A 24,293-nucleotide genomic window follows, 5' to 3' on the forward strand; every position below is an offset into this window, starting at 1 on the left:
GGAGTGCTCCCTGTTGTGATACTGGTCCCCTCCAGCCCCGGCACTGATCCTCCTCCAAGCACTGGTCTCCAGCAGCAACAGTTAGCAGGCAGACACAGGCGGCAATGGCCCCGACATGGTCACCGGTAGGGGATTCCTCCAGCATGGCAGGGCAATTTAGCCCCTTGCCGATACTCCACCAGCACGATTGGGCACCTGAGGCCATGTCAACATCCATGCTGCTGCCTTGGCAGCACGGCCAGTGCTGGTGATGATGATGCCCCCTTCACAGCGCTCAACTGCCGGCACCTCGGAGAAACAGGTGACGGCCTCGGGCTTGGTGCATGAAGCATGCTCTTAGGTCGGGGTAGAGGAGCCCACTCCAAAATCCCCACTCTCCCATGGGGGTTGATGCCCCGGAGCGCCTCCCCCCCTCCACCCCAGTACAGTCGTCATCGTCCTCCCCAGACGAGGCAGTCGTGGGATCATCAAGAGCCAGCCTGCCAGACGATTTTAAGGAACACCAGGCCCTGCTTCGACAGGTGGCTGAGAACTTGGGCCTAGAGGTGGAGGAGATGGCCGAGCAGGTGGACATCTTGTTCAGTGTGTTCTCTACCTCTACCCCACCCGTGTTGCAGTACCATTGCATGACAGGGTCGTGAAAATTAAGGCCCTCTGGCAAACCCCGTCATCCATCCCTTCTACCTCCAAAAAGGGCTGAAAAGAAGTACTTCGTCCTGGCCAAGGGGTTTGAGTACCTTTATACCCACCCACATCCGGGCTCACTGGTTGTCTCTGTGGCCAACAAGGAGAAGCAGGGGCAGGCCAGTTCAACTCCCAAAAACAAAAAGGCCAAGAGACTGTACCTTTTCGGGACAAAAATGTATTTAACAGCCAGCCTGCAATTCTGGGGGGTGAACCACCAGGCACTTTTGGTCAGGTATAACTTTAACTTATGAACTTCCTCCGTAAGTTCAAGGAGTCCCTCCCTCAAGGTTTGGCTCAGGAATTTGGCATCCTGGTGGAGGAGGGTACCGTGGCAGCGAGCTGCTCTCTCCAAATGGCATGGGACGCAACATACTCAGCGGCTAGGGTGGTCACTTTGGCAGAAGTCATGAGGCGCAGCTCTTGGCTTCAGACCGCCGGCCTATCCCAAGAGACACAGACCTTGATCCAGGACCTCCCATTTGATGGGAATGGACTTTGCAGAGCAGATGGATGTGAGGCTGCATGGGTTAAAAGGACACCCAGGCCACCTTCGCTCGTGGGGTTTGCATATGCTGCAGTCTGCAAAGATGCAGTTCCAGACGCCCCATTGCCAAGGCCTTGGCAGCCTCGTCCAGGGTCTTCAAGGAGAAGGGATAGAGACACGAGCTTTAGTCGTTACCACCCTTCCTCCTCCTGCTCACCCGCGCAGCCCAGCCCGGCAAAGCATCCTGGGGGCTAGTAGCGCCCATTTTGAATGTGTGCTCGAGAGCAACGCCCCAGTCAGCTCCCAGGATCCACCTTGTTCTTTCCTCGACCGTCCTCGTCCCCACCATTCGGCCTGGTCACAGGTCACCTCGGACTGCTGGGTGCTGGACATAGTATCTCAGGGCTATACCGTGCAATTTTTAGCCGCCCCTCCGACCCATTTCCTTCCCCCCTCGCTCCCCCCTCCAATCCCTCTTCAGGGACCCATCTCACAAGCAACTTCTCGTTCAAGAGGTCGAGGACCTCCTGCATCTGGGGGCCGTGGAGGAGGTTCCTTGGGACATGAAAGGAAAGGGATTCTATTCCCGCTACTTCCTAATCCCGAAAGCAAAAGGGGGCTTCAGACCCATTCTGGACCTGCGTCGCCTCAACGAGTCTTTCAGAAAGTTGAAGTTTCACATGGTCTCCCTGGCTTCCATCATCCCCTTCCTGGATCCGGGAGACTGGTATGCCACCCTCGACTTGAAGGACACTTATTTCCATATCTCTATATTCCAAGGTCACAGGCGTTTCCTCCATTTAATAGTGGGCAGACGCCTTTTTCGATTCATGGCACTGCCCTTTGGCCTCTCATTGGCCCCAAGGGTGTTCCCAAAATGTATGGCGCCAGTGGCTGCTTACATGAGACATTGAGGGGGTCCAGGTCTTCCCGTATCTCGATGACTGGCTCATCAAAGGCAGGTCTCGGGAACAAGTGCAGAGGAGCCTTGATCTGGTGCGTTCCACCTTCTGCAACCTGGGCCTGTTAATAAATGAGAAAAAATCCACCTTAAGGCTGGTGCAATGAATAGAGTTCATTGGGGCAATTCTCGACCCCACATGAGCCAGAGCCTTTCTTCCGAAAGCGCGTTTTCAGACCATGGCTCTCATCTGTCTCAGTTTTTTGGGCCGCCTGGCCGCATGCACATACATGGTCAGTCATGCCCGGCTCCATCTTCGGCCTCTGCAAGCATGGCTGACTTTGGTCTACATCTCGAACAGGCATGACCTAGACCAGATAGTCAGGGTGCCAGAGCATATCTGGGAGTCCCTGAATTGGTGGGTGGACCCTGGGTCGGTGTTTGAGGGAGTTCCCTTCTCAGCCCCATCCCCGTTGCTGACCCTGGTCTCCGATGTTTCAGAGCTGTGCAGGGGAGCCCACCTGGGCGAGCTAAGCAACCAGGGCCACTAGTTGCAGGACAATCTGGCCCTCCATATCAACAACAGGGAGCTCAGAGCAGTTTGTCTGGCCTGCCAGGCTTTCTTGCCCCACCTGAAGGGCAAGGTGGTGCAGATCCTGACAGACAACACTGCCGCAATGTATTACATCAACAGGCCGGGCGGAGCTAGGTTGTCGGTCCTTTGCCAAGAAACTCTCAGCCTTTGGGATTTTTGTGTGTGGCATGCCATTCGTCTGGTAGCCATGCACCTGCCCGGAACCAAGAACATATTAGCAGATCACCTCAACAGGACCTTCTCGTCTCGCCACGAGTAGTCGCTCCATCCGGAGGCGGTCAGCGTAATCTTCCAGAGGTGGGGGACACCCCAGCTGGACCTGTTCGCATCCTGGCAGAACAGGAAATGCCATGTGTTCTGTTTGTTCTGGGGGATGGACAGGCACCCCCATCAGACAGCTTTCTACTCCTGTGGTCGGGGGGGGGGGGGGTTGATGTACGCCTTCCCAGTGCCGTTAATTCACAGGGTCCTTGTGAAGATCAAGCAAGACAGGGTGAAGATTATCCTAATAGTCCCCACGTAACCTCACCAGCACTGGTTCGGCACGTTGCTGAACCTTTCGGTAGCTGCCCCGCTGCAGCTTCCCCTCTGGCTGGACCTGCTGTCCCAGAACCACGACAGCCTTCTGCACCCAAACTTGGAGGCGTTGCACTTGACAGCATGGCTACTGCATGACTAAATGTGGACGAATGGGAATGCTCAGCCCATGTTCAGCAGGTCTTGCTGGGTAGCAGGAAACCCTCCATGAGAACGACTTACCTGGCCAAATGGAAAAGGTTCATGTGCTGGGCCTCGGAACAGTGTATCTGAGCAGAGCAGGGCTCACTGCAGGAGATCCTGGATTACCTGCTACACTTCAAATTCCAAGGTTTGTCCCTTTCATCGATTAAGGTCCACCTGGCTGCTATCTCAGTTTTCCACCATCCGTTCCAAGGCAGTTCGATCTTCACTCATGACGTGACAACCCAATTTTTGAAAGGTCTGGAGCATTTTTACCCACACGTCTGGGATTCCTTCCCTCCCTGGGACCTGAATCTTATGCTGTCGAGGCTCATAAAGCTGCCAGCTTCCTGTTCTCTCCTGCTTCTCTTCTGGTTGCGGTTTTGTTTCTGGTTGCGGTAATGTCGGCCCACAGAGTGTCCGAGATCAGGGCACTCACTTCAGAGCCGCACCCACCGTTTCTGCCCAAGGTCATTTCGTAGTTTCATACTGGCTAGGACATATACTTACCCATCTTCTTTCCAAAGCCTCATACGTCAGATGAGGAGCGCAGGCTACACACCCTGGATGTCAGGAGGGCACTGGCCTTCTATTTAGATAGAACAAAGCTGTTCTGTAAGTCATCTGAGTTGTTCATTGCGGTGACAGACAGAATGAAAGGTCGCCCAGTGTCAGCCAGGAGGATTTCATCCTGGATTACAGCCTGCATCCACTACTGTTATGAGCTGGCGGAGGTGTCTCCGCCGGCGATCGTGACGGCACACTCGACTAGGGCACAAGCATTGTCCGCAGCCTTCCTGGCACAGGTATCAATCCAAGAGATCTGTAGGGCTGCTACCTGGTCGTTTGTCCACACATTCGTCTCTCATTATGCGCTTACCCAGCAAGCTCAAGACGACGCTGGCTTTGGCAGAGCAGTGCTGCAAGACCATGAACTCCAAGCCTACCTCCATTGGCACTGCTTGTGAGTCACCTAGAATGGAATCGACATGAGCAAGCACTTGAAGAAAAAACGGTTACCTACCTTTTGTAACGGTTGTTCTTCGAGATGTGTTGCTGATGTCTGATATCCTGTGGTGAGATGGGATGGTCCTTGCGATTTCAGAAACTCTTAACCTTGCATTTAATTTAGAAACTCTTAATCTTGCATTTAATTTACTGTTTTGGGACTGCTGCCAAGACTACAACTGTTATATAATCTTACACATGAGGGCTCAGTGGCAGTTTTAAAGTTGGTTATGTATCATTCCAGATCACTCCTACACAAAGGAAGCTGTAAAATATATGTAACTCTAAGGCTCGTTATGCAATTTATGTGTCAAGGTCAGTGTAATTTACCTTCAAAATTAAACAAAAGGGAAATCTAGAAATAGTTCACTTATTTAACCTTCAGTCCATTTAGTTTTGCACACTTGCAACAGTCTAATCTGCCCAGTCATAAACTGGAAAAACACCAAGGTAGAGTTGATAGCCAAAAATGAAACATCCCTTTTAAAAATCTCTCAATTATGGTCTTAAAGTGGAAATGTTAAAATCACAACTTTTTTTTTTTAAGACTGAAAGAATCATCTTAGGCTTGAATTGTTCTTTCATATACAGTTGGATTTCATGATCGTCATTAAACATTTAAATTTAACAGGGGATCAAAGATTTCTCTCTCATTTCCATGCATGTGTGCTCCATACCTCTTTCCTGTCAGCCTGATTCATAATGTTCAAAAACATTCATGGCATATTATTTCTTTCCTCCTTCTCCACAGCAACAGCCCGAGTCTGAAACTGTTCATCTGTTCATCCCAGCCTTGGCGGTAGGAGCCATTATTGGCAAGCAGGGACAGCACATCAAACAACTTTCTCGTTTTGCAGGCGCATCTATTAAGGTACTATTAACTTGACGAGATTTCTGTCTATTCCATGTGATGCTTCCAGCAAGTTTTCACAAGTAACATTCCAGTGAATCTGTATTCTCTCTCTCCCCGCACTCCTCACATTGAGTTATGTGATAAATGGTATATTTGTTTATAAATTAAGCTTTAAATACCCAGAGAGATAACATAATTAGAATCATGTTTTCAAACCTCTCTTGAGGTCTGAAATATAAGCTATAAAGAAAGCTACCTTGGTGGTCTCAACTTAGAAAAAGCCTTTAGCCAAGTCTTAATGATGTGTTCAAGGCTTCCTTGCCACATTGTTAAGGCAAAAAACAGTACTTCTGAATTTTCTCTTTTAATAACAAATAAGTCAGGAAAACCTTTAACTACTGTGCTTTGTCTCTGGATGCCCAAAAAGGATCAGTCTGAGATATTAAGCTCTGGTGGCTCCACTCTGAAGTACTGATTGTTGGAAAATCCGTGCTGTGTACGCTAGGCTCCTGTGGCTGAGCCCATTATTTATCACCACGTTTAACTGACATGATGGCTAAAAGAACCAGAAGCTGCTGGATCCTTGTCTGCACTCGGGGGATAGCCCCAGTTCAGCAATCTGTGAATATAGCTGCACAAATGCTGACCCTGAACATGTACCAGAGGAACTAATCCAGGGATAAAGCTTGACTTAGTTCAGTCAAGACAATCCTGGCTCACCTGTGCCCACCTGTAGGGTTGGCATCAATGCAGCTCTGTCAATTAATGTGCTGGTGCTATTTGTGCTCCCACCAGTGCTGACACGGAGGCTGTCAGGGCTGATACCCCACTCTGGCACTTTAAGTGCAGAAGGTGGGGGCCCACAAGGATTCTAAAAATTAATACTGGCCACTCCAGGCTTATATTAAACTCCCAAGGTTACAGCTTCTCTCTGACCTTGGATGCGTAGATGCTGCCATCACCCAAATTCAGAAAAACCCTTTAAAACCAGAAAGGCGCACTTGGGAATTCCTTCCTGTGGGGTACCCTCAAGCCCCTTCTCTCTCTCTCCCCCCCGCCCCCCTGGGAAGACCCGAGAGAGAAAAACAAAGGGGTTGATGTGGGACATTAAGTGAGTTTGTCTATAAAGCCAGTTAGTTTGATTCAATGCATTATAAAATGTATCCAGAAGGAGGGCGATCTGGGCTCTATGTTGTAATGTGCTTTTGTAGAGCAATATTAGAAGTGAAGCCGATCACAATTAGCAAGGAGTCGCTAGTTTTTCTCACACAGCAAAGTGAAATGCTCTAATAAGGAATAATTTATATTTCTCATGTTGACCATGGTGGTTTTGTTTCCTTGTGTAAAAATGTTGCCTCTCCAATCTCTGTTGACAAGCATAGATGCCAGTGAGTACTTTACAGACCTCCATTCTAGCTTCATCCTTTATTGTAAGAAGTTTCTTGTCCAAAGGTAATTCTGACGACCCTGCTCTCTCTCTCTGGACCCAGAGGGCCCTGAATGCGGAAGACCTACTGCAAAGTTTGAGGAGACAGTGTAGGAGTTATGGAACTCCTGCTTGAGTACAGCTCTAGAGGGACTCATGTAGGCCCCATTTCACAGTGCATGGAGAGATGAGCTGGTGGATCCATTATTACTCTGGCGGTTTTCCCCATCCCATTTCTGTGTGTCACCGCGTTAGTGGCGGCTACTTCAGCCACAGAGTTGCAGCTTTGATGGAAGGATCCCTGCAGTTCTCCGCTGCATATAGCCAATATTCTTGGCTTGTGTAGAGATGAGGTTTTGACCAAACTTTTGGTAGTATATCTGTTTTAAAGTGCAGATTGGTTGCAGCTGGATTCCTGCTCTTCACTTGCCACAAATTCTCATTCTGTCTCATAAATCAACCAAATGTTATTCTCTTGTTCTCAATTTACTTGTTACCACTTTCCCAGCAACTAGGGATGTGGGGGTCAGGCAACTGTGGAATCTGTGAGGTTGTGTGCATGCAGTCATTGGGTCGAGACACATCCAGAGATAGGGTCCTGCAGTGCTCTTTAAACAGGCATCAGATTTTGGAAGAGCAGGGACTGAGCATTCCTGAGCTGGGGAGCAGGAGTCAGGTAAGAGTGGGGAGGTCACTAAATTTTCAGAAGCAAGAGAGGCTTGCACCAGAAGGTGAAAATTTGCATATTTTTAAAAATTATCCAGAAATCATGCTGCATGTAAATCTTGGTTATGACATAGACTCATAGACTCATAGACTTTAAGGTCAGAAGGGACCAATATGGTCATCTAGTCTGACCTCCCGCATGATGCAGGCCATAAATGTTGACCCCCCCCCCACTTTCCCTTAACTCTGCTGTTGAAGTCTCCAGATCGTGATCTAAAGACTTCAAGTTGCGGAGAATCTTCCAGCTTGCGACCCCTGCCCTATGCTGCGGAGGAAGGCGAAAAACCTCCAGGGCTACTGCCAATCTACCCTGGAGGAAAATTCCTTCCCGACCCCAAATATGGCGATCAGCAGAACCCCGAGCATACAGGCAAGATTCTCTAGCCAGACCCTCATTTTACCAGTGATGGCCATTATTGCCTAATTGATTAATGACACGTTATCCCATCAAACCATTCCCTCCATAAACTTATCTAGCCTAATCTTGAAGCCAGACAGGTCTTTCGCCCCCACCGTTTCCCTCGGAAGGCTGTTCCAAAATTTCACCCCTCTGACGGTTAGGAACCTTCGTCTAATTTCAAGCCTAAATTTCCCCACGGCCAGTTTATATCCATTCGTTCTCGTGTCCACATTAGCACTGAGCTGAAATAATTCCTCTCCCTCCCTAGTATTTATCCCCTTGATATATTTAAAGAGAGCAATCATATCCCCCCTCAGCCTTCTTTTGGTTAGGCTAAACAAACCAAGCTCCTCGAGTCTCCTTTCATAGGACAGGTTTTCCATTCCTCGGATCATCCTAGTGGCCCTTCTCTGTACCCGCTCCAGTTTGAGTTCATCCTTTTTAAACATAGGAGACCAGAACTGCACACAGTACTCCAAGTGAGGTCTCACCAGCGCCTTGTATAACGGAAGCAGCACCTCCCTGTCCCTACTAGAAATACCTCGCCTTATGCATCCCAAGATCGCATTAGCTTTTTTCACAGCCACGTCACATTGCCTACTCATAGTCATCCTGCGATCAACCAGGACTCCGAGGTCCTTCTCCTCCTCCGTCACTTCTAACCTATGCGTCCCTAGCTTATAACTGAAATTCCTATTAGTCATCCCTAAATGCATCACCTTACACTTCTCGCTATTAAATCTCATCCTATTATTATTACTCCAATTTACAAGGTCATCCAAGTCTCCCTGCAGAATATTCCGATCCTTCTCTGAGTTGGCAATACCTCCCAACTTTGTGTCATCCGCAAACTTTATCAGCCCACTTCTACATTTGGTTCCGAGGTCAGTAATGAATAGATTAAATAAAATCGGACCCAAAACTGAACCTTGAGGAACCCCACTGGTGACCTCCCTCCAATCTGACAGTTCACCCTTCAGTACTACCCGCTGCAGTCTCCCCTTTAACCAGTTCCTTATCCACCTCTGGATTTTCCTATCGATCCCCATCTTTTCCAATTTAACCAATAATTCCTCATGCAGTACCGTATCAAATGCTTTACTAAAATCGAGGTATATTAGATCCACCGCATTTCCTTTATCTAGAAGGTCTGTTACTTTCTCAAAGAAGGAGATCAGGTTGGTTTGGCACGACCTGCCTTTCGTAAACCCATGTTGTAATTTGTCCCAATTGCCATTCACCTCAAGGTCCTTAACTACTTTCTCCTTCAAGATTTTTTTCCAAGACCTTGCATACTACAGAAGTTAAGCTAACAGGCCTGTAGTTACCCGGGTCACTTTTTTTCCCCTTCTTGAAAATAGGAACCACATTAGCTATTCTCCAGTCCAACGGTACCACCCCCAAGTTTACAGATTCATTAAAAATTGTCGCCAAGGGGCTTGCAATTTCTCGCGCCAGTTCCTTCAATATTCTCGGATGAAGATCATCCGGTCCGCCCGATTTAGTCCCGTTTAGCTGGAGCCCAGATTTTCTTTATTTGGTAAAAATAAACACACACCATAACAATGGGCTCAATTTATTGCCCCACTTAAAACTTCTGATTAATAACATTCTGTATTTTTAACATATGGATCCCTTAAAAATCTTTGTTCTAATATTTGAGCAAAGTAATATGTTCAGAATTATGAAACAATGTGTTCAATCTTACCTAAGAGTTTAAGGAACACTTGAGTAATTTTTAGATGGCCAAACTAGAAATCTGATTTTTTTGTATGCAAGAATTAGGATATCCCTCTGTCTATGGCTGTCTGGATCTGTTTGAGGTGTGTACAGGATGGTGTGCATGTAAATGTTTGAATCAGTATGAAATCTACTTTTGTGCAGTGCTGAAGTTTGTAGATCCAATAAAAATATTCAGCCATAAAATGGGATTTCAAGAATATATTAAATGTACATGTTGCTGTTGGAGGGAATGTATAGGGATTAGTCTGTTTTTTATAGATGCTGTGAAATTTTAAATTAAAACTTCAGAGAAAACATTTGTGTATATAGATCTCTAGTTTACACATTTCAAGGATAAGAAAGACAAAAATAACAGAGGCTTTTGAATGTGCCCCCTGCAGGCACTGTAATGTTAATGTTAATAGTGAGTGTTATTTTCTAGCCCCCAATGCTGTTTGTCTCCAGGTATACAGATGAAAAGGAAAGAGTCTAAGATTTGGAGTCTAAATCTTAGACTCTTCCCTTCTGACCTGCAACCTTGTAAAAAAAAAAAAAAAAAAAAAAAAATTGTAGCATTAAAATAATAATAAAAAATACAGAAATGAAACAGACTTTATAGAAAATACTTTTCCAACATTTAATACGGGAGTTAGTGGCAAAAAGGGTACCTTGGTATGAAATATTGGAGTCTGTGTACAAATGAAATGTAAGGTGACTGCATGAAGTGAAACAATCTCAAACATGTCAATCTAATATGGACAGAAATTATCTTCTCAAGCCGTGTTCAGTAAACTAACTGCAAAGGTGCCTTGAAATTTGGTACTATTTAAACATTTTATGAAAGTGCAAGAATTTGGTCTGACTTCCTGCTGTTGGCGCATTTCCTATTTTGGTAGCTTAATAAACGTGCTGCAGTTATATGTAGTTATAAAATAGCTAATTAGATTACAGGAATTGATGTGCAAAGTAAATAGCTAGTGTGTGTTGTATTCTCAGTGTAGGATATAATGTGAATGATTGTTCACCAAATTTTTACTAACTATATTGGAATTAGAAAAGGTTCAGAAAAGGGCAACAAAAATGATTAGGGGTATGGAACAGCTGCCATATGAGGAGAGATTAATAAGATTGGGACTTTTCAGCTTGGAACGGAGACGATTAAGGAGGGATATGATAGAAGTCTATAAAATCATGACTGGTGTGAAGAAAATAAATAAGGACGTGTTATTTACTTCTTCTCATAACACAAGAACTAGGCGCCACCATATGAAATTAATAGGCAGCCTAGAAACAAAAAAGGATTTTTTCACACAATGCACAGTAAACCTGTGGAACTCTTTGCCAGAGCATGTTGTGAAGGCCAGGACTATAAAAGGATTCACAAAAGAACTAGATAACTTCATGGAGTATAGGTATATCAATGGCTATTAGCCAGGATGGGCCAGGATGGTGTCCCTAGCCTCTATTTGCCAGAAGCTGGGAATGGGCAACTGGTGATGGATCACTTGATTCCCTGTTCTGTTCATTCCCTCTGGGGCACCTGGCATTGGCCACTGTTGAAAGACAGGATACTGGGCTAGATGGACCTTTGGTCTGACCCAGTATGGCTGTTCTTATGTTAACCACAGTGTAGCGGGGTGATGATCACCCCACTCCAGTCCTGGAAGGGTGAAAGCAGCCCTGGAGAGGACTGCAGCAGGGTCAGAGGGATTAAGAACGGCTGGGGAAGCTGAGTGGGTAGCGGACCACAGCTGTGGCCAGCTTAATCAGGGCCCAACTGGCCCTTATAAGAGGGCTGGGGCCAGAAGCCAAAAGAGTCTCTCTCTGAATGTTGAGAGGGATGGACCTGGCTTCTGGGAGCTGAGCAGGGTACCTAGACTGGAGCAGGGCTGGCGAAAGTCCAAAGGAGCTGGGGAGCTCTGGCCTGGAAAACCCCCAGGCTGCAGGCCTTGCTAAAGGCCAGAAAAGGTACTAGGGTTGTGGGGGGCAGCCCAAGGGTAGGCAGAGGCAGCAGGTCCAGACCCTCCTTGCCGATGACGAGTGGCAATTATACTGCAGTCCGCCCCAGTTAGTGGGGGCTAGATGGTGACTGGCAGTAGCCAAAGACTGAGGCAAGGTGGGGGTTGGGGGTTCCCCGGGGAGGGGAAACCCAGAATGAGGGGGTACTGCGGTGGGCAGAGCCCCTGGGTAAAGGGCACCGGGGTCTGGGAAGGACACGGGGCCAGTGGCAGACGAGACACCGGCCTGCAGAGGGTGCTCCGGAGCCTGGAGAGCTAATTCCCTGGACAACCAGCAGGAGGCGCCACAGCAGTGAGTCATCGCCTTGTTACACACAGTTATGTAAAAGTGATACATCATGACTAGTAATTTGTCTGAATTAAACCACAGCTGTTACAGATGAAAAATGTCCCTTGGCTGTTGGCAAAGACGAAGTCCTGTAATGTTTAATACATTACTTGTTCAACACTGGCTATGTAATACTAGCTGCAGCAATGGAAATGTCAGTTGTGATAAACAAAGGATTCATCCACAATGTCAGAGGCTGGGTTAAATTATTTAATGCTATTGGAGTCTGAGAACAACACCCACAGAAATCTTATTTTATGATGAAATGAACTATTGAAGAGCCTGTAGGCTTCTGTGGCTCAGCCCTAGTGGAGCTTAATTTTTTTTCCAGGAGACAAAAACATCTGTGTATCTCACAATCTGGAGGAATGTTTGGATAGTACCAGCTAGATAGGTTGGCGCTTCCTTATCCTGATCCCCAAGGGAAAAGTCTTGCTGATGGGCAGAGTTTGTTAGGAAAATATTCTCCTTTCTCTTTCTTGTTAGGACTTGTTTGATGGTAGCGAGTAAAGTTAAAAATCTTGGTTGTTCAACAATGTCCTTCCCTGGAAAGCTCTCTCTTTATACTACGTACACACTGCCTAGGAGATTTTACCATGGGCTACAGATCTTTTTGAGTGGCTATCCCTTTGTTTCATTCTCATGATTTTTCAGTGGTAAGTTTGCTTGTGACTTAGCCATTTTTTTCCGATAACCAGTACATTCATTTTAAAAAAAAACAAAAAAACCTAGCATGACCAAAGTTTAATGCTGCTGGTGTAATGAATTATTTTGCACTCGTGGCAGAATGGAACAGTTTTACTGGCAGGGAAAAGTTCTTCCTTAAACTTACCTTGCAGTTAGGCACCTGTCAAAACCAAGCAGCTGTGTTAATCTGTACTTTGTGTTGCAGATAGCTCCTGCTGAAGGACCAGATGCCAAGCTCAGAATGGTTATCATCACCGGACCTCCGGAGGCTCAGTTCAAGGTACTGAGTATGAAAACTTCCATCCCATTTGTCAATTTGTAGTGGGCTTTGCCTTGTAGGAGGAAATATTACTGAAATACTTAACTGGCATGCACCATTTTACTCAGAATTTTAATAAATAGTTGGTATGCAGTGTAATTGTAGTCATGTCGGTCCCAGGATATTAGAGGGACAAGGTGGGTGAGGTAATATCTTTTATTGAGCCAGCTTCTTTTGGTGAGAGAGAGAGAGAGAGAGAGAGAGAGAGAGAGAGAGGCTTTCGAGCCACACAGAGCCCTGTGCGGCTTGAAAGCTTGTCTCTCTCACCAACAGAAGTTGATCCAATAAAAGATATTCTCTTCCACCTTGTCTCTCTAATAAACATGTTGGTCAAATGGTTCCTTTTTTCCCCTCCTCCCCTTCTCTCTGCCAAAAGAAAAGTCATACAACCATGTGAGTAAAGAAACTTATTAAGGGCCTTCCATTAAAGTTAGTGGAAGTTTTGCATCATTTCATTGTGATCAGAATTCGACCTAATAATAAATACACACAAGAAAAAATAACCATATGACACCCATAATCGCAGGTTACTAATTTGTTCTAGATAGAAATGCCTTTTTGGGCAACTTTTCCGATGAATGGAATGATTCTGATTGTATTTAAAATAAAATTATGCTAGGATGCCCCAACCATCATTTGCCTCTCTTAAACATATCAAATGGTTGAACTGCCTTCCACCTGAGCAAGGGTAACAGGTGAGTACAGTATAAGCGCAGATACCAAATTAATTTCAGTTGGAGAACACTAAGTAAGAGTGGATCAAAGGCTGAAATAAGTCACTCTGTCATATAGCAGCCTGATTGCTTTGCAGGTAAGACCTGTAGCAGGTGGAAAAGTCACTCACAACTTCACATCATTGCAGTGCTGTCTTGCTCTCATGGGTTTACAGCCATGCTTGTTCTTCCGAGTGCTGGTCCCTATGTATATTCCATTGTGGCCATGTATGCGCTGTACATGCTTGGAGTTGGAGAATTCTTGAAAGCAGTGACGGTTGATCTGTGCACGTGTCCTCCCTTTCTTTGTGTCTCCAATCAAGGAGATAAAGGGCAGAATGGACTGACCCCTGCTCTAGTTCCTCCTTACCACTGCATGGCCTGGGTCAGAACCTCCAGTGTCCAGAACTTTGTCTTCCTTAATTCTTCAATATGCAAATATATAGAAAATAGTTTAGCATTTTATTCTATAGTTTAAGTTTTATAGTTACATAGATTCCCTGTACCAGGGAACACTGTCCCATTCTCACCTCCAATTAGGATTACTGGACTATGCCCAGAATGCTGGGCTTCAAAATCTGTGCCGCTTCTCAGTCAGTGACAACCATCAATACTGCCTCGGGGAGGCTCACGTCATGGCAAGCTACAGTATCTGCCACTCTTTTCCCAATTGTATTTGTGAGGGTCTGAAATTTCATCTTCAGAAGTACATAATGGAGAAAACAATGAGGCTGCAGTCAGACCCAGGCTGGGGGAGCCCCCTGTATGTTGACCTTGCTCAGCAAAGAATGCACCTTCTGCCACGAAGTCTGACTTAGCAGCCAGGGAATCTCCCTGTTTGAGTCTTGTTGGGAAAGCAGGGAGTGTTCTTATAAACATGAGAGCAAATCCTCCTCTAAGTCCACTTCAGAGAAGTTGGATCCAGCCCTGCCCAAGTCAAGCAAGTCTTCCTGTTCAGCCCATGAAGACTTAGAACGGGGTGGGCAAACTATGGCCCGCGGGCCACATCCGACCCATCAGACCATTTCATCCAGCCCTCAGCTCCCGCCGGGAAGCAGGGTCGGGGTTTGCCCCGCTCCAGCCGGGGAGCAGGGTTGGAGGCTTGCCCCACTCTGCTCGACTCCCAGGAGGCAGCCAGCATGACCCCCTCTGGTTCCTACGAAGTATGCAGAGGTGTGGCCAGGCAGCCCTGCGCACTGCCCTGTCCGCAAGCCCCGCCCCCGTAGCTCCCATTGGCCACGGTTCCCGACCATTGGGAGCTGCAGGAGTGGCACCTGCGGACGGGGCAGCGCGCAGAGCTGCCTGGCCGTGCCTCGGAGCTGGAGGGGGGAAGTGCTTCCAGGAGCTGCTTGCGGTAAGTGCTGCCCAGAGCCTGCACCCCTGAGCCCCCCCCCCAGTGACCCAATCCCCTGCCACAGCCCTGATTCCCTTCCCACCCTCTGAACCCCTCGATTCCAGCCCAGAGCCCCCTCTTGTACCCCAAGCCCTTCATCCCCAGCCCCACCCCAGAGCCCTCACCCCTCCTTGCCCCATTCCTGATCCCCCTCCTGCCCTCTAAACCCATTGGTCCCAACCTGGAGCCCCCTTCTGCACCCCAAGCCCCTTGTCCCCAGTCCCACCCCAGAGCCCTCGCCCTTCCCGCACCCCAACTCGGAGCCCCCTCCCACACCCTGAACTCATTTCTGGCCCCACCCCAGAGCCCGCACCCCCAGCCAGAGTCCTCACCCCCTCCTGCATCCCTACCCCCAATTTAGGGAGCATTCATGGCCCACCATATAATTTCTTTATCCTGGTGTGGCCTTCAGGCCAAAAAGTTTGTCCACCCTTGACTTGGGACATTCTAAGTCTCAGGGTCATGACAAGAAAGTCCACAAATCCAGGGCTCCGTTGGTACCAGACCACACTCTAGAGACAACTGTGCGTCCGATAGCCACTAAGCCTAAACACCAGTAACTTATGGCACTGACAAAAAGCAACCATTAGGAGCCTCAAGCAGTGATAGTACCGCCTCTGCCTTGCCTCACTGTGGTACAAACTGAACTATAAATACTACAGCTCCATTGGTTTGGGCGGACAGGACCCCTTGCACTCCAGGGAGAGCAGAGACTTACATTACACCTGATGACATTTTTGATCTCCCTGATCCCTAATCTCCATTGCCATCAGATCCTTCCTAAGATGCACCAGGAGATGCAGCTAACGGGAGGAGTCTGTCCCCCATTCTATCACCCAGCCATGGTTTCTCTCCAGCAAAACCATTGGTACCACAGATAGATCTAAAATCTGCATTTTCTTTCTTTGGAGGCTCTAAGGCAGGGGTCTCAAACTCAAATGACCACGAGGGCCGCATGAGGACTAGTGCATTGGCCCGAGGGCCACATCACTGACACCCACCCCTTGCTGCCCCTGGCCCCGCCCCCACTCCACCCCTTCCATGAGGCCCCGCCTCTTCCCTGCCCTCATTCCAACCCCTTCCCTGAAGTCCTCACCCCAGCTCTGCCCCTTCCCTGCCCCCACGGGGTGCAAGGGGCTCAGGGCAGGGAGTTGAGGTGCAGGAGGTCGGCAGGGGGCTCAGGGCAGGGAATTGGGGTGTGGGGTGCATGAGGGGTGCGGCAGGGGGTTGTGGTGCAGGGTGCAGCAGTGGTTTTAGGGCAGGGAGTTGGGGTGTGGGGTGCAGGAGAGGTGTGTGAGATGTGGCAGAGGGCTCCGGACAGGGGTTGGGGTGCGGAGTGCGGGCTCCGGCCCGGCACCGCTTATCTAGAGTGGCTCTGAGGTGGCAGCGCCGCACACCGTGGCCAGGGCAGGCTCCCTGCCTGCCCTGGCCCCGCTCCACTCCAAGAAGCAGCCGGAGTCCCGGGGGCGGGGGAAAACAGCGCCATGTGCTGCTCTTGCTGCTCCTCCAGGTACCTCCCCCAAAGCTCCCATTGGTCGCGGTTCCCCGTTCCCGGCCAAGGGGAGCTGTGGGGGTGTGTGTGTGCGGTGCCTGGAAGCGAGAGCACAGAGCCCTCTACCCCCCCCCCCCCCCGCCCGGGGCTGCAGGACCATAGTTCCAGCCGCTTCAGGGAGCGGCAAGCGGCGCCATGGGGTAGGCAGAGGGGCGGGGGGCGCGCGGGCACGGGGAGCTTGGCGGGCTGCACGAAAGAACCCCGCGGGCCGCGTGTTTGAGACCCCTGCTCTAAGGCTATGTTTACACTACTGCTTATGTCGGCATAACTTTTTTTGCTCCAGAGTGTGAATAAACCACCTCCTGAGTGACCTAAGTTACACCAACATAAGTGCCCATGTACACAATGCTATGTCAGCAGGAGAGCTTCTCCCTCTGACACAGCTTCTGCTGTTTTCAGAGGTGTTTTTATTATGCCAGTGGGAAAGCTCTCTCCCACCGGCATAGGGCATCTTCACCAGACGTGCTGTAGCGGTGCAGTTGCATCGGTTCAGCTGCAGCGCTGTATGTGTAGACATGCCCTAAACCAGTGGTTCTCAACCAGGGAATGTGTACCCTGGGGGTACGCAGAGGTCTTCCAGGGGGATACGTCAACTCATCTAGATATTTGCCTAGTTTTACAGCAGGCTACATAAAAAGCACTAGTGGAGCCCATACAGACAAAAATTTCATACGCACAATTACTTGTTTATACTGCTCTATATATTATACCATAACGTAACATGCATATACACATTGTGTTAGACATGCGTTTTATGGCAATTACTGACGTGTGCAAGCAAGTTAATTACCTTGAAGTTGTCTTGTGTATGCAGTTGCGATGTAAACCTGGATAGTTGGTTGGTTTTTTTAAATGAGGAGCTGGAAGAGGAGGTAGTAGTGACAGTAGCTTAAGATTTTTTTCAAAGCAGTGCAGGGGATTTAGCCAATCATCTTCCTTAAATTCCTTGCACTGCTTTGAAAATCTCAAGCAGAAGAGTGAGATCTAATGAGACCCCCAAGTTTCACCTCACTTTAAAATTACTTGCTTACAAAATCAGACATAAAAATACAGAAGTTTCACAGCCCACTATTACTGAAAAATTGCTTACTAACTCACTTTTACCATATAATTATAAACATAAAGCAATAGGAATATAAATATTGTACTTACATTTCAATGTATAGTATATAGAGCAGTATAAACAAGTCATTGTACCACATTTTAGTTTGTACTGACTTTGTGAGTGCTTTTTATGTAGCCTGTTGTAAAACTAGACAAATATCTAGATGAATTGATGTACCCCCAAAGGTACATGTACCCCTGGTTGAGAACCAGTGGTCTAAAGCACAAAGCAAATTCATGAAGTTTCTTCCCCTGTTGTAGAACAAACCTTCATGGGAAATGGACAATGGAGAAATTTACTTGACTGGTAATTTTTTATCTCTGAAGTTTTAAAAGAACAGAAGGTTTAATTTGGCACATTTTAAGATGTTGGGGTAGTAGAAACAAAATAAAAACCCTTTAAGACTTCAGGCAGGTTTCTTATGGAAAGGAATTTAACATCTGTATGAAGGTGGACAGCCATTAGAAATGTAATCAGTTTTCCTTGGAGTTCTTGGATCCATCCATGTGTAATTTAACTAATGCATTTTGAGTTTCTGAGACTTGTTATTGTAAGAGTGTGTCTTATTCCTTTTCAGAGAATTGCAATCGATGTACCTTTTGGTCAGATGGGTTTATCCAATGTTAGCAAAGTCACTCCATGGTGGCCCAGAGTACTAATTGAATCTAATTTATGTTACTTTAGGGTCTTGTGTTCAACCTAAAATGGAAGGGGAGAGGAATGATGTCACATTCATCTTGGTGCTAAATTGGCTTTTCAGATGTAAAACTGTCCATTTCTTCAGTGCATTACTACAAGCTGAAAAAAGTGTTCTATATTTAAAACGGGGTGAGAGGAAGACTGGCTATTTCAGATTGAGATTTGGTGTTGTGTGTGTCAATTTTACCCCTTGCATTTTTAACCAACCTTTGTACTCAAATGACATAAGGATCTATTTGAGGTTGGTGTATCCCTTTCTGATCAGGGCCCTAGACTTCAGTTTTGGGGACAGCTACTGTCATGTTCTACTAGGACAGCAGTAACAAGTCTTAAATTTCCCAACCTTAGACGAGGATACTTCTGTGGACAAAACACTGGACTAGGAATCACAAGATCTGATGTTTGTTCCTGTCACGACCACAGGCTTCTTGTAGACCCTTGGGCAAGTTGCCTAATATCTATGCCTTGGTTTTCCTGTCTGTAAAATGAGGCTCATGCCTCCCTAGCTCTAATGGCTGTTGTGAGGAGCTCAGATACTATGTCGCTGAGCATCACAGAAGAGCTATAAATAAAACAAATTGTGTTGACAGTTGTATCGGATGTGCAAATCACCTTTCCTAATTTTCTATTATGATTTGCTATATTGCTGCAGTTTCCGTGGCCCATAAGATATCTAGGGCTATGTCTACACTGGCAATTGAATGACAAAACTTTTTTCGTCTTTCCGAGGTATTAAAAAAACATCCCCCCGAAAGACAAAAGTTTTGCTGATGACCATCGCCAGTGTGAACAGCGCTTTGTCGGCAGGAGCAGCGCTCTCCTGCCAACAAAACTAACCCCGGTCATTGGGGGGTAGAAGTTTTTTGTCGGCCAAGAAACAGTGGCTACACTGCGCGACTTTTAGCGGCACAGCTGTAGCGGCAGAGCCGTGTCGCTAAAAGCTGCGTAATGTAGACATAGCTTTAGAAAAGGGAGGATTTGAAGCAGGGCTGGTGAATGGCCTGGGGAAGAAATCTCAACCAGTCTGAACAAATGCTGTTCAAGTCTGCTATACAGAACCTAAACATCACTGGATCGGGTACAGCAGATAGTGAGCTCAGTTCTATTAATGCATCACACCATCGAGAGCCCATCTCCATAGCACAGATGACAGGAGGGGGCCTGCCATTTTCCTGTGCGACAAGCTTTCTTCACCTACCTATGCACCTTCTGTGGAGCACTGAATGGGTGAAAATTTTGCACAACAATGTACCTCAGGTTTTCCAGATTCTATTAGGGTCTGATGGCCTGACTTTCTGAGGGGGAGAACATCTCTAACTCCCAGGCCACAAATTTATTTGATTTCACCCACCTCTAGTTCAGTGTTTCCAGAGTTCTCTCGCTCTCTTTTTTTTTATTTTTTTTTGGGGGGGGGGGAATTAGATGTTTTCAACAGATATGACATGACAAAAAGTTTAAGGTTAGAATCAGTTGGTGGACTGTAACAGTTTTTGGATCTTTCATGATATAGTAACATTAGCTGAAGTGTGGAAGACTGTTCTTCTGAGTTGGTCACACTTTTAGGGTGTATTACTGGTCCTGACTGTCCATCAGTAGACACACATTTGTTAGAGCCCTGCTAGTAGCTAATTGATTTCTTTCCTACCCATCACTTTTTGTGTTCTAGTCCTGCTGTGACTGAGAAAGGGGAGGGTGGTAAATGGAAAGTCTCTCTGATCTTTAATATACATCTCTTGGAGATCCTTTCCACCACTGTCCCATTGGACTTGTTTTGTGATATAGCTTGGGAAGCGTCAACCTGACGTTGAAAGGCGTAGGGTGTGGAAGAGTGATCTAATATTTCTCAAGACTGCCTATGAGTGACAGGGAACAAAGAAATAGTTCCTTGAGAAGCCACTGTGACGGGTTGGATCACAGAAACCCCCTTGGGAGCTGCCACCCGATGTGCCAAGACTACCCCTGCTTCTGTTTTCCCTGCCAGCTCAGGACTCCAGCACCCCGTCTTGCTGAATTAGACACTCCAGTCCACTTCAACACAGACCCAGGGTCTGAATTACTTGTCCCAAAGCTGCGAGTTTACCCAAAAACAGCTCACAGGAGTGTGCTTGTCTTTAGCACTCAGATGCCCAACTCCCAATGGGGTCTAAACCCAGATAAATCCGCTTTACCCTGCATAAAGCTTATGCGGGGCAAACTCATAAATTGTTTGCCCTCTATAACACAGATAGAGAGATATGCACAGTTGTTTGCTCCCCCAGGTATTAATACATACTCTGAGTAAATTACTAAATAAAAAGTGATTTTATTAAATACAGACAGTAGGATTTAAGTGGTTCAAAGTAGTAACAGACAGAACAAAGTAAGTCACAAGCAAAATAAAATAAAATGCGCAAATCTATGCCTAATCAAACTAAATACAGATAATCTCACCCTCAGAGATGCTTTAGTAAGTTTTTCTCAGACTGGACACCTTCCAGGCCTGGGCACAATTCTTTCCCCTGGTACAGCTCTTGTTCCAGCTTAGGTGTTAGCTAGGGGTTTCTCCATGATGGCTCCTCTCTCTCTCTCTTCTCTTCCACCCCTTTATATATCTTTTGCATAAGGCGGGAACCCTTTGTCTCTCTGGGTTTCCACCCCCCCTCACTGGAAAAGCACCAGGTTAAAGATGGATTCCAGTTCAGGTGACATGATCACATGTCACTGCAAGACTTCATTACTCACTTGCCAGCACACACATATACAGGGAGACTCACAGGTAAACAGCCATCTGCAGACAATGGGAGTCATTAAGATTCCAAACCATCATTAATGGCCCACACTTTACATAATTACAATAGGCCCTCAGAGTTACATTTTATATTTCTAGTTTTAGATACAAGAGTGGTACATTTATACAAATCAGATGATCATACTTAGTAGATTATGCACTTTGTAATGATACCTTACAAGAGACCTTTTGCACGAAGCATATCCCAATTGCATTATATTCACTTATTGTCAAATTTTTATAAAACTATCCCAGTTACATTATATTGACTTATTATCAAGTTTTTATAAAACCATATAGACTGCACAACGTCACAGCCACTAAAATTATTATAGCAGAACTCAGAGAAAATTGGAAAGGTAAGAGATTCAGCTGTCCACTTGTAATGGGCAAACCCTCCTGCTTTATTGTCTTATTGCCCACCACTACCGTGTACCCAGTACTGCAATAGAGTGATGCATGTTGGTTAAAGTGACACAACTTCCAAGGTGCCACTCATCTATATACTGAGAGACTCCCACATTAAAAATGAAAAATCAGAGCTAACCTAAAGTAATATACATTGCATTTAATTACTTGGTAATTAAATGTAAAGGCATAAAATCTGGTGTAAATTAAGTCTTTGTCATGTGGTTTTACTTTGAATTCACCATCCTCTGAAGGATGAATTTCAGAAACTTCTACTGCTTAAGCCAATAAACTCCTTTATGTGCACCTGGTGATAATAAAAACATAACATCTGGCACATCATTGTCTTCCCCCCATGATTCTTTACTGCTGCTTTACCTGTAGAGAGAGACATTCTAACAGTAATTCAAATGGCTGGATTATTCTACTGGAAAACAGAATGTTGTTCATTGTTATGCCGTTACTTTATATTCATTGATGACTTGTCAAGCCTTCTTTCAGAGTTTGACTGTGGTATCTTCTAGTTAGAAATGTGAACACTCCATTCATTTAAAAATAAATTACCAACTACTTTTATAAGAAGAAAATCTTTTGCATTTGTACATAGTAGGTTTGCGCATTTGTACATAGTTTCCCTTTGGGTGGGTTTTAGTTGTTTTTTTTTTTTTTAAAGGTGACTTGATTTCAGAATGATGCTGTCCCTTTAAAAATATTAATTACTTTTGCAGGCTCAAGGGAGAATCTATGGAAAACTTAAAGAAGAAAATTTCTTTGGACCTAAAGAAGAAGTGAAACTTGAGGCTCATATAAAAGTGCCATCCTATGCTGCTGGTAGAGTTATTGGTAAAGGAGGCAAAACGGCAAGTACTTGAGCAAAACCTAAATAATGAAACACAAGAAATCTAGCTGAAGGACATTCAACGTAAAATCCTCTCTCTAGCTAATTCACATTTTAACTCTTTGCATGTTAATTTCAAGGTTGTACGTGCTGTTTAAACTTATTTCGTTCATTTTAAACTCTCCTTCCCTCAAAAAAAAAATGTAATTACTGTGGAAATTGTAATATGTAATTTAGAAATCTTCATTCTTTGCTTATTTGTGTTTCTAATTTACTAAGTTACTCGTATCTCTCTACATTGAACTCTTGGCCTTTCTTTTTTTTGGTGGAGAAAAATACTTACTTTTTCATAGACAAATATGCATTTAGGTTGATTTCTAGTTGTATTGGGGCTGCTTTTATCATTCAGATGGCCAAACATTTTTTTAAAAATTCTCATCAATTAAAGATGGCTGCATTTTGCTGATTTTTTTTTTTTTTTTTTTTTTTTTTTTTTTTTAATTTACAGGTAAATGAGCTTCAGAATTTGACAAGTGCAGAAGTTGTTGTCCCTCGTGACCAGACACCTGATGAAAATGATCAGGTTGTTGTGAAAATAACTGGCCATTTCTATGCATGCCAGGTGAGCAGGTTTCGGTGGTGGGAGTAGTAATTGAGTTTGAGTGAATTTTTATACCTCATCTAAATGTATCCGTGAATCTTAGGTTTACACACACCACACAGATCCCCCAAGGAATAGTTGCTACTACAGTAGAACCTCAAAGATACGAACACCAAAGTTCCGGATTTACTGATCAACCGGATACCTTCTGGAACCAGAAGTAATCAGGCAACAGCGGAAACGCACGCAAAAAAGGGGGGAGCAAATACTTTACTGCCTTGGGGCTCAGGGCTTCAGCTGGGAGGGGGAAGGTGAGGGCTTCTGGCCCTCGGGAGCACCAGGGCTCAGGACTTTAGATCTGGGGGGAGCGCTGAGGCTCAGGGCTTCAGCCCTGCGGGCTCCACTCCCAGTTTCAGCTACACGGGGTGCTTGGGGCTTCGGGCTTGAGCCCTGTGGCTCTGTTCCCGGCTTCAGCCACACAGGGGATTATGGGACTTGGGGCTTTAGCTACGGGGGGAGTGCTAATCAAGGGCTATGTTTGTCGTTTTCCCAATTTCCCTGAGTCCTAATTTTTGAATAACATTTTGATAAACTTTGTACACTTCCTTAAATGTGTTTTTTCTTTATATATTTGTATTACGGTAGCATCTAGGGGTCCCCATCAGGGACCCCTGATGCTAGGCACTTTTACATAAGGCAATAATAAACAAACAAACAAACAAACAAAAAAAGGAGAGAGAGAGAAATTATTGCCCAAAACAGTTTACAGTCATATGTAGAGCCCTGCATGGATACAAAATTTGTATCCGCATCTGATTCACGATCCGCAAAAATGGTCCGCAGATTTTCAGGGCTCTAATAACAGCTCCACAGGTCACTGCGCACCAGTGACACAGGGCTGTGCCAAGCCCCCAACTCCCAACCGTCCCCCACTTCTCTCCAAAGACCACCTGCTCTGTCACCCGCCGCACCCCCCTTCCCCTCTCCGGGCAGGGAGGCTACAATCCTGGGCCCTTGTGTGCAGTGCCGCCCTCTCAGTGGGGCGCTCAGACACCCCTGCACCACCCCAGTGGCTCTCTCACGCGCAGACCCAGTTAGGACAGACAGCAGCAACAACTTCTCTCCTCACAGCACCCGCTGTTGCCGCCCGCTAGTTCAAAGTACAATGACACCTCTTTCAAAATGGCACGTGGCTCACTGTGCAAAAGCACACGGTCACACTCCCATCTGGGAGTTGTAGTTTATCTCCTCTGTCTGAGCAAGCTGAGGACTACAACTCCCAGAATGCCTAGTGGGCTGTTGCCACATATTGCAGCCCGCTGTGTGATTGAGAGAGCCAAGCT

At 46.3% G+C, this 24,293-nt stretch overlaps 1 protein-coding gene across 1 annotated transcript in view; it reads left to right on the top strand.

Moving 5' to 3' along the window:
* The window catches only part of IGF2BP3 (insulin like growth factor 2 mRNA binding protein 3), a 177,169-nt gene that overhangs the window by 149,893 nt on the left and 2,983 nt on the right, over positions 1 to 24,293 (top strand). Inside the window, exons 12-15 of the mRNA XM_024223253.2 lie at positions 5,147 to 5,266; positions 12,761 to 12,835; positions 22,240 to 22,371; positions 22,858 to 22,971. Coding sequence (XP_024079021.1) covers positions 5,147 to 5,266; positions 12,761 to 12,835; positions 22,240 to 22,371; positions 22,858 to 22,971 — 441 coding nt within the window. The remainder of the gene's footprint in view (positions 1 to 5,146; positions 5,267 to 12,760; positions 12,836 to 22,239; positions 22,372 to 22,857; positions 22,972 to 24,293) is intronic.

This window comes from Terrapene carolina, unplaced genomic scaffold (genome assembly GCF_002925995.2).
Source record: "Terrapene carolina triunguis isolate 2854851 unplaced genomic scaffold, T_m_triunguis-2.0 Scaffold84, whole genome shotgun sequence".
Classification (NCBI taxonomy): Eukaryota; Metazoa; Chordata; order Testudines; family Emydidae; genus Terrapene; species Terrapene triunguis.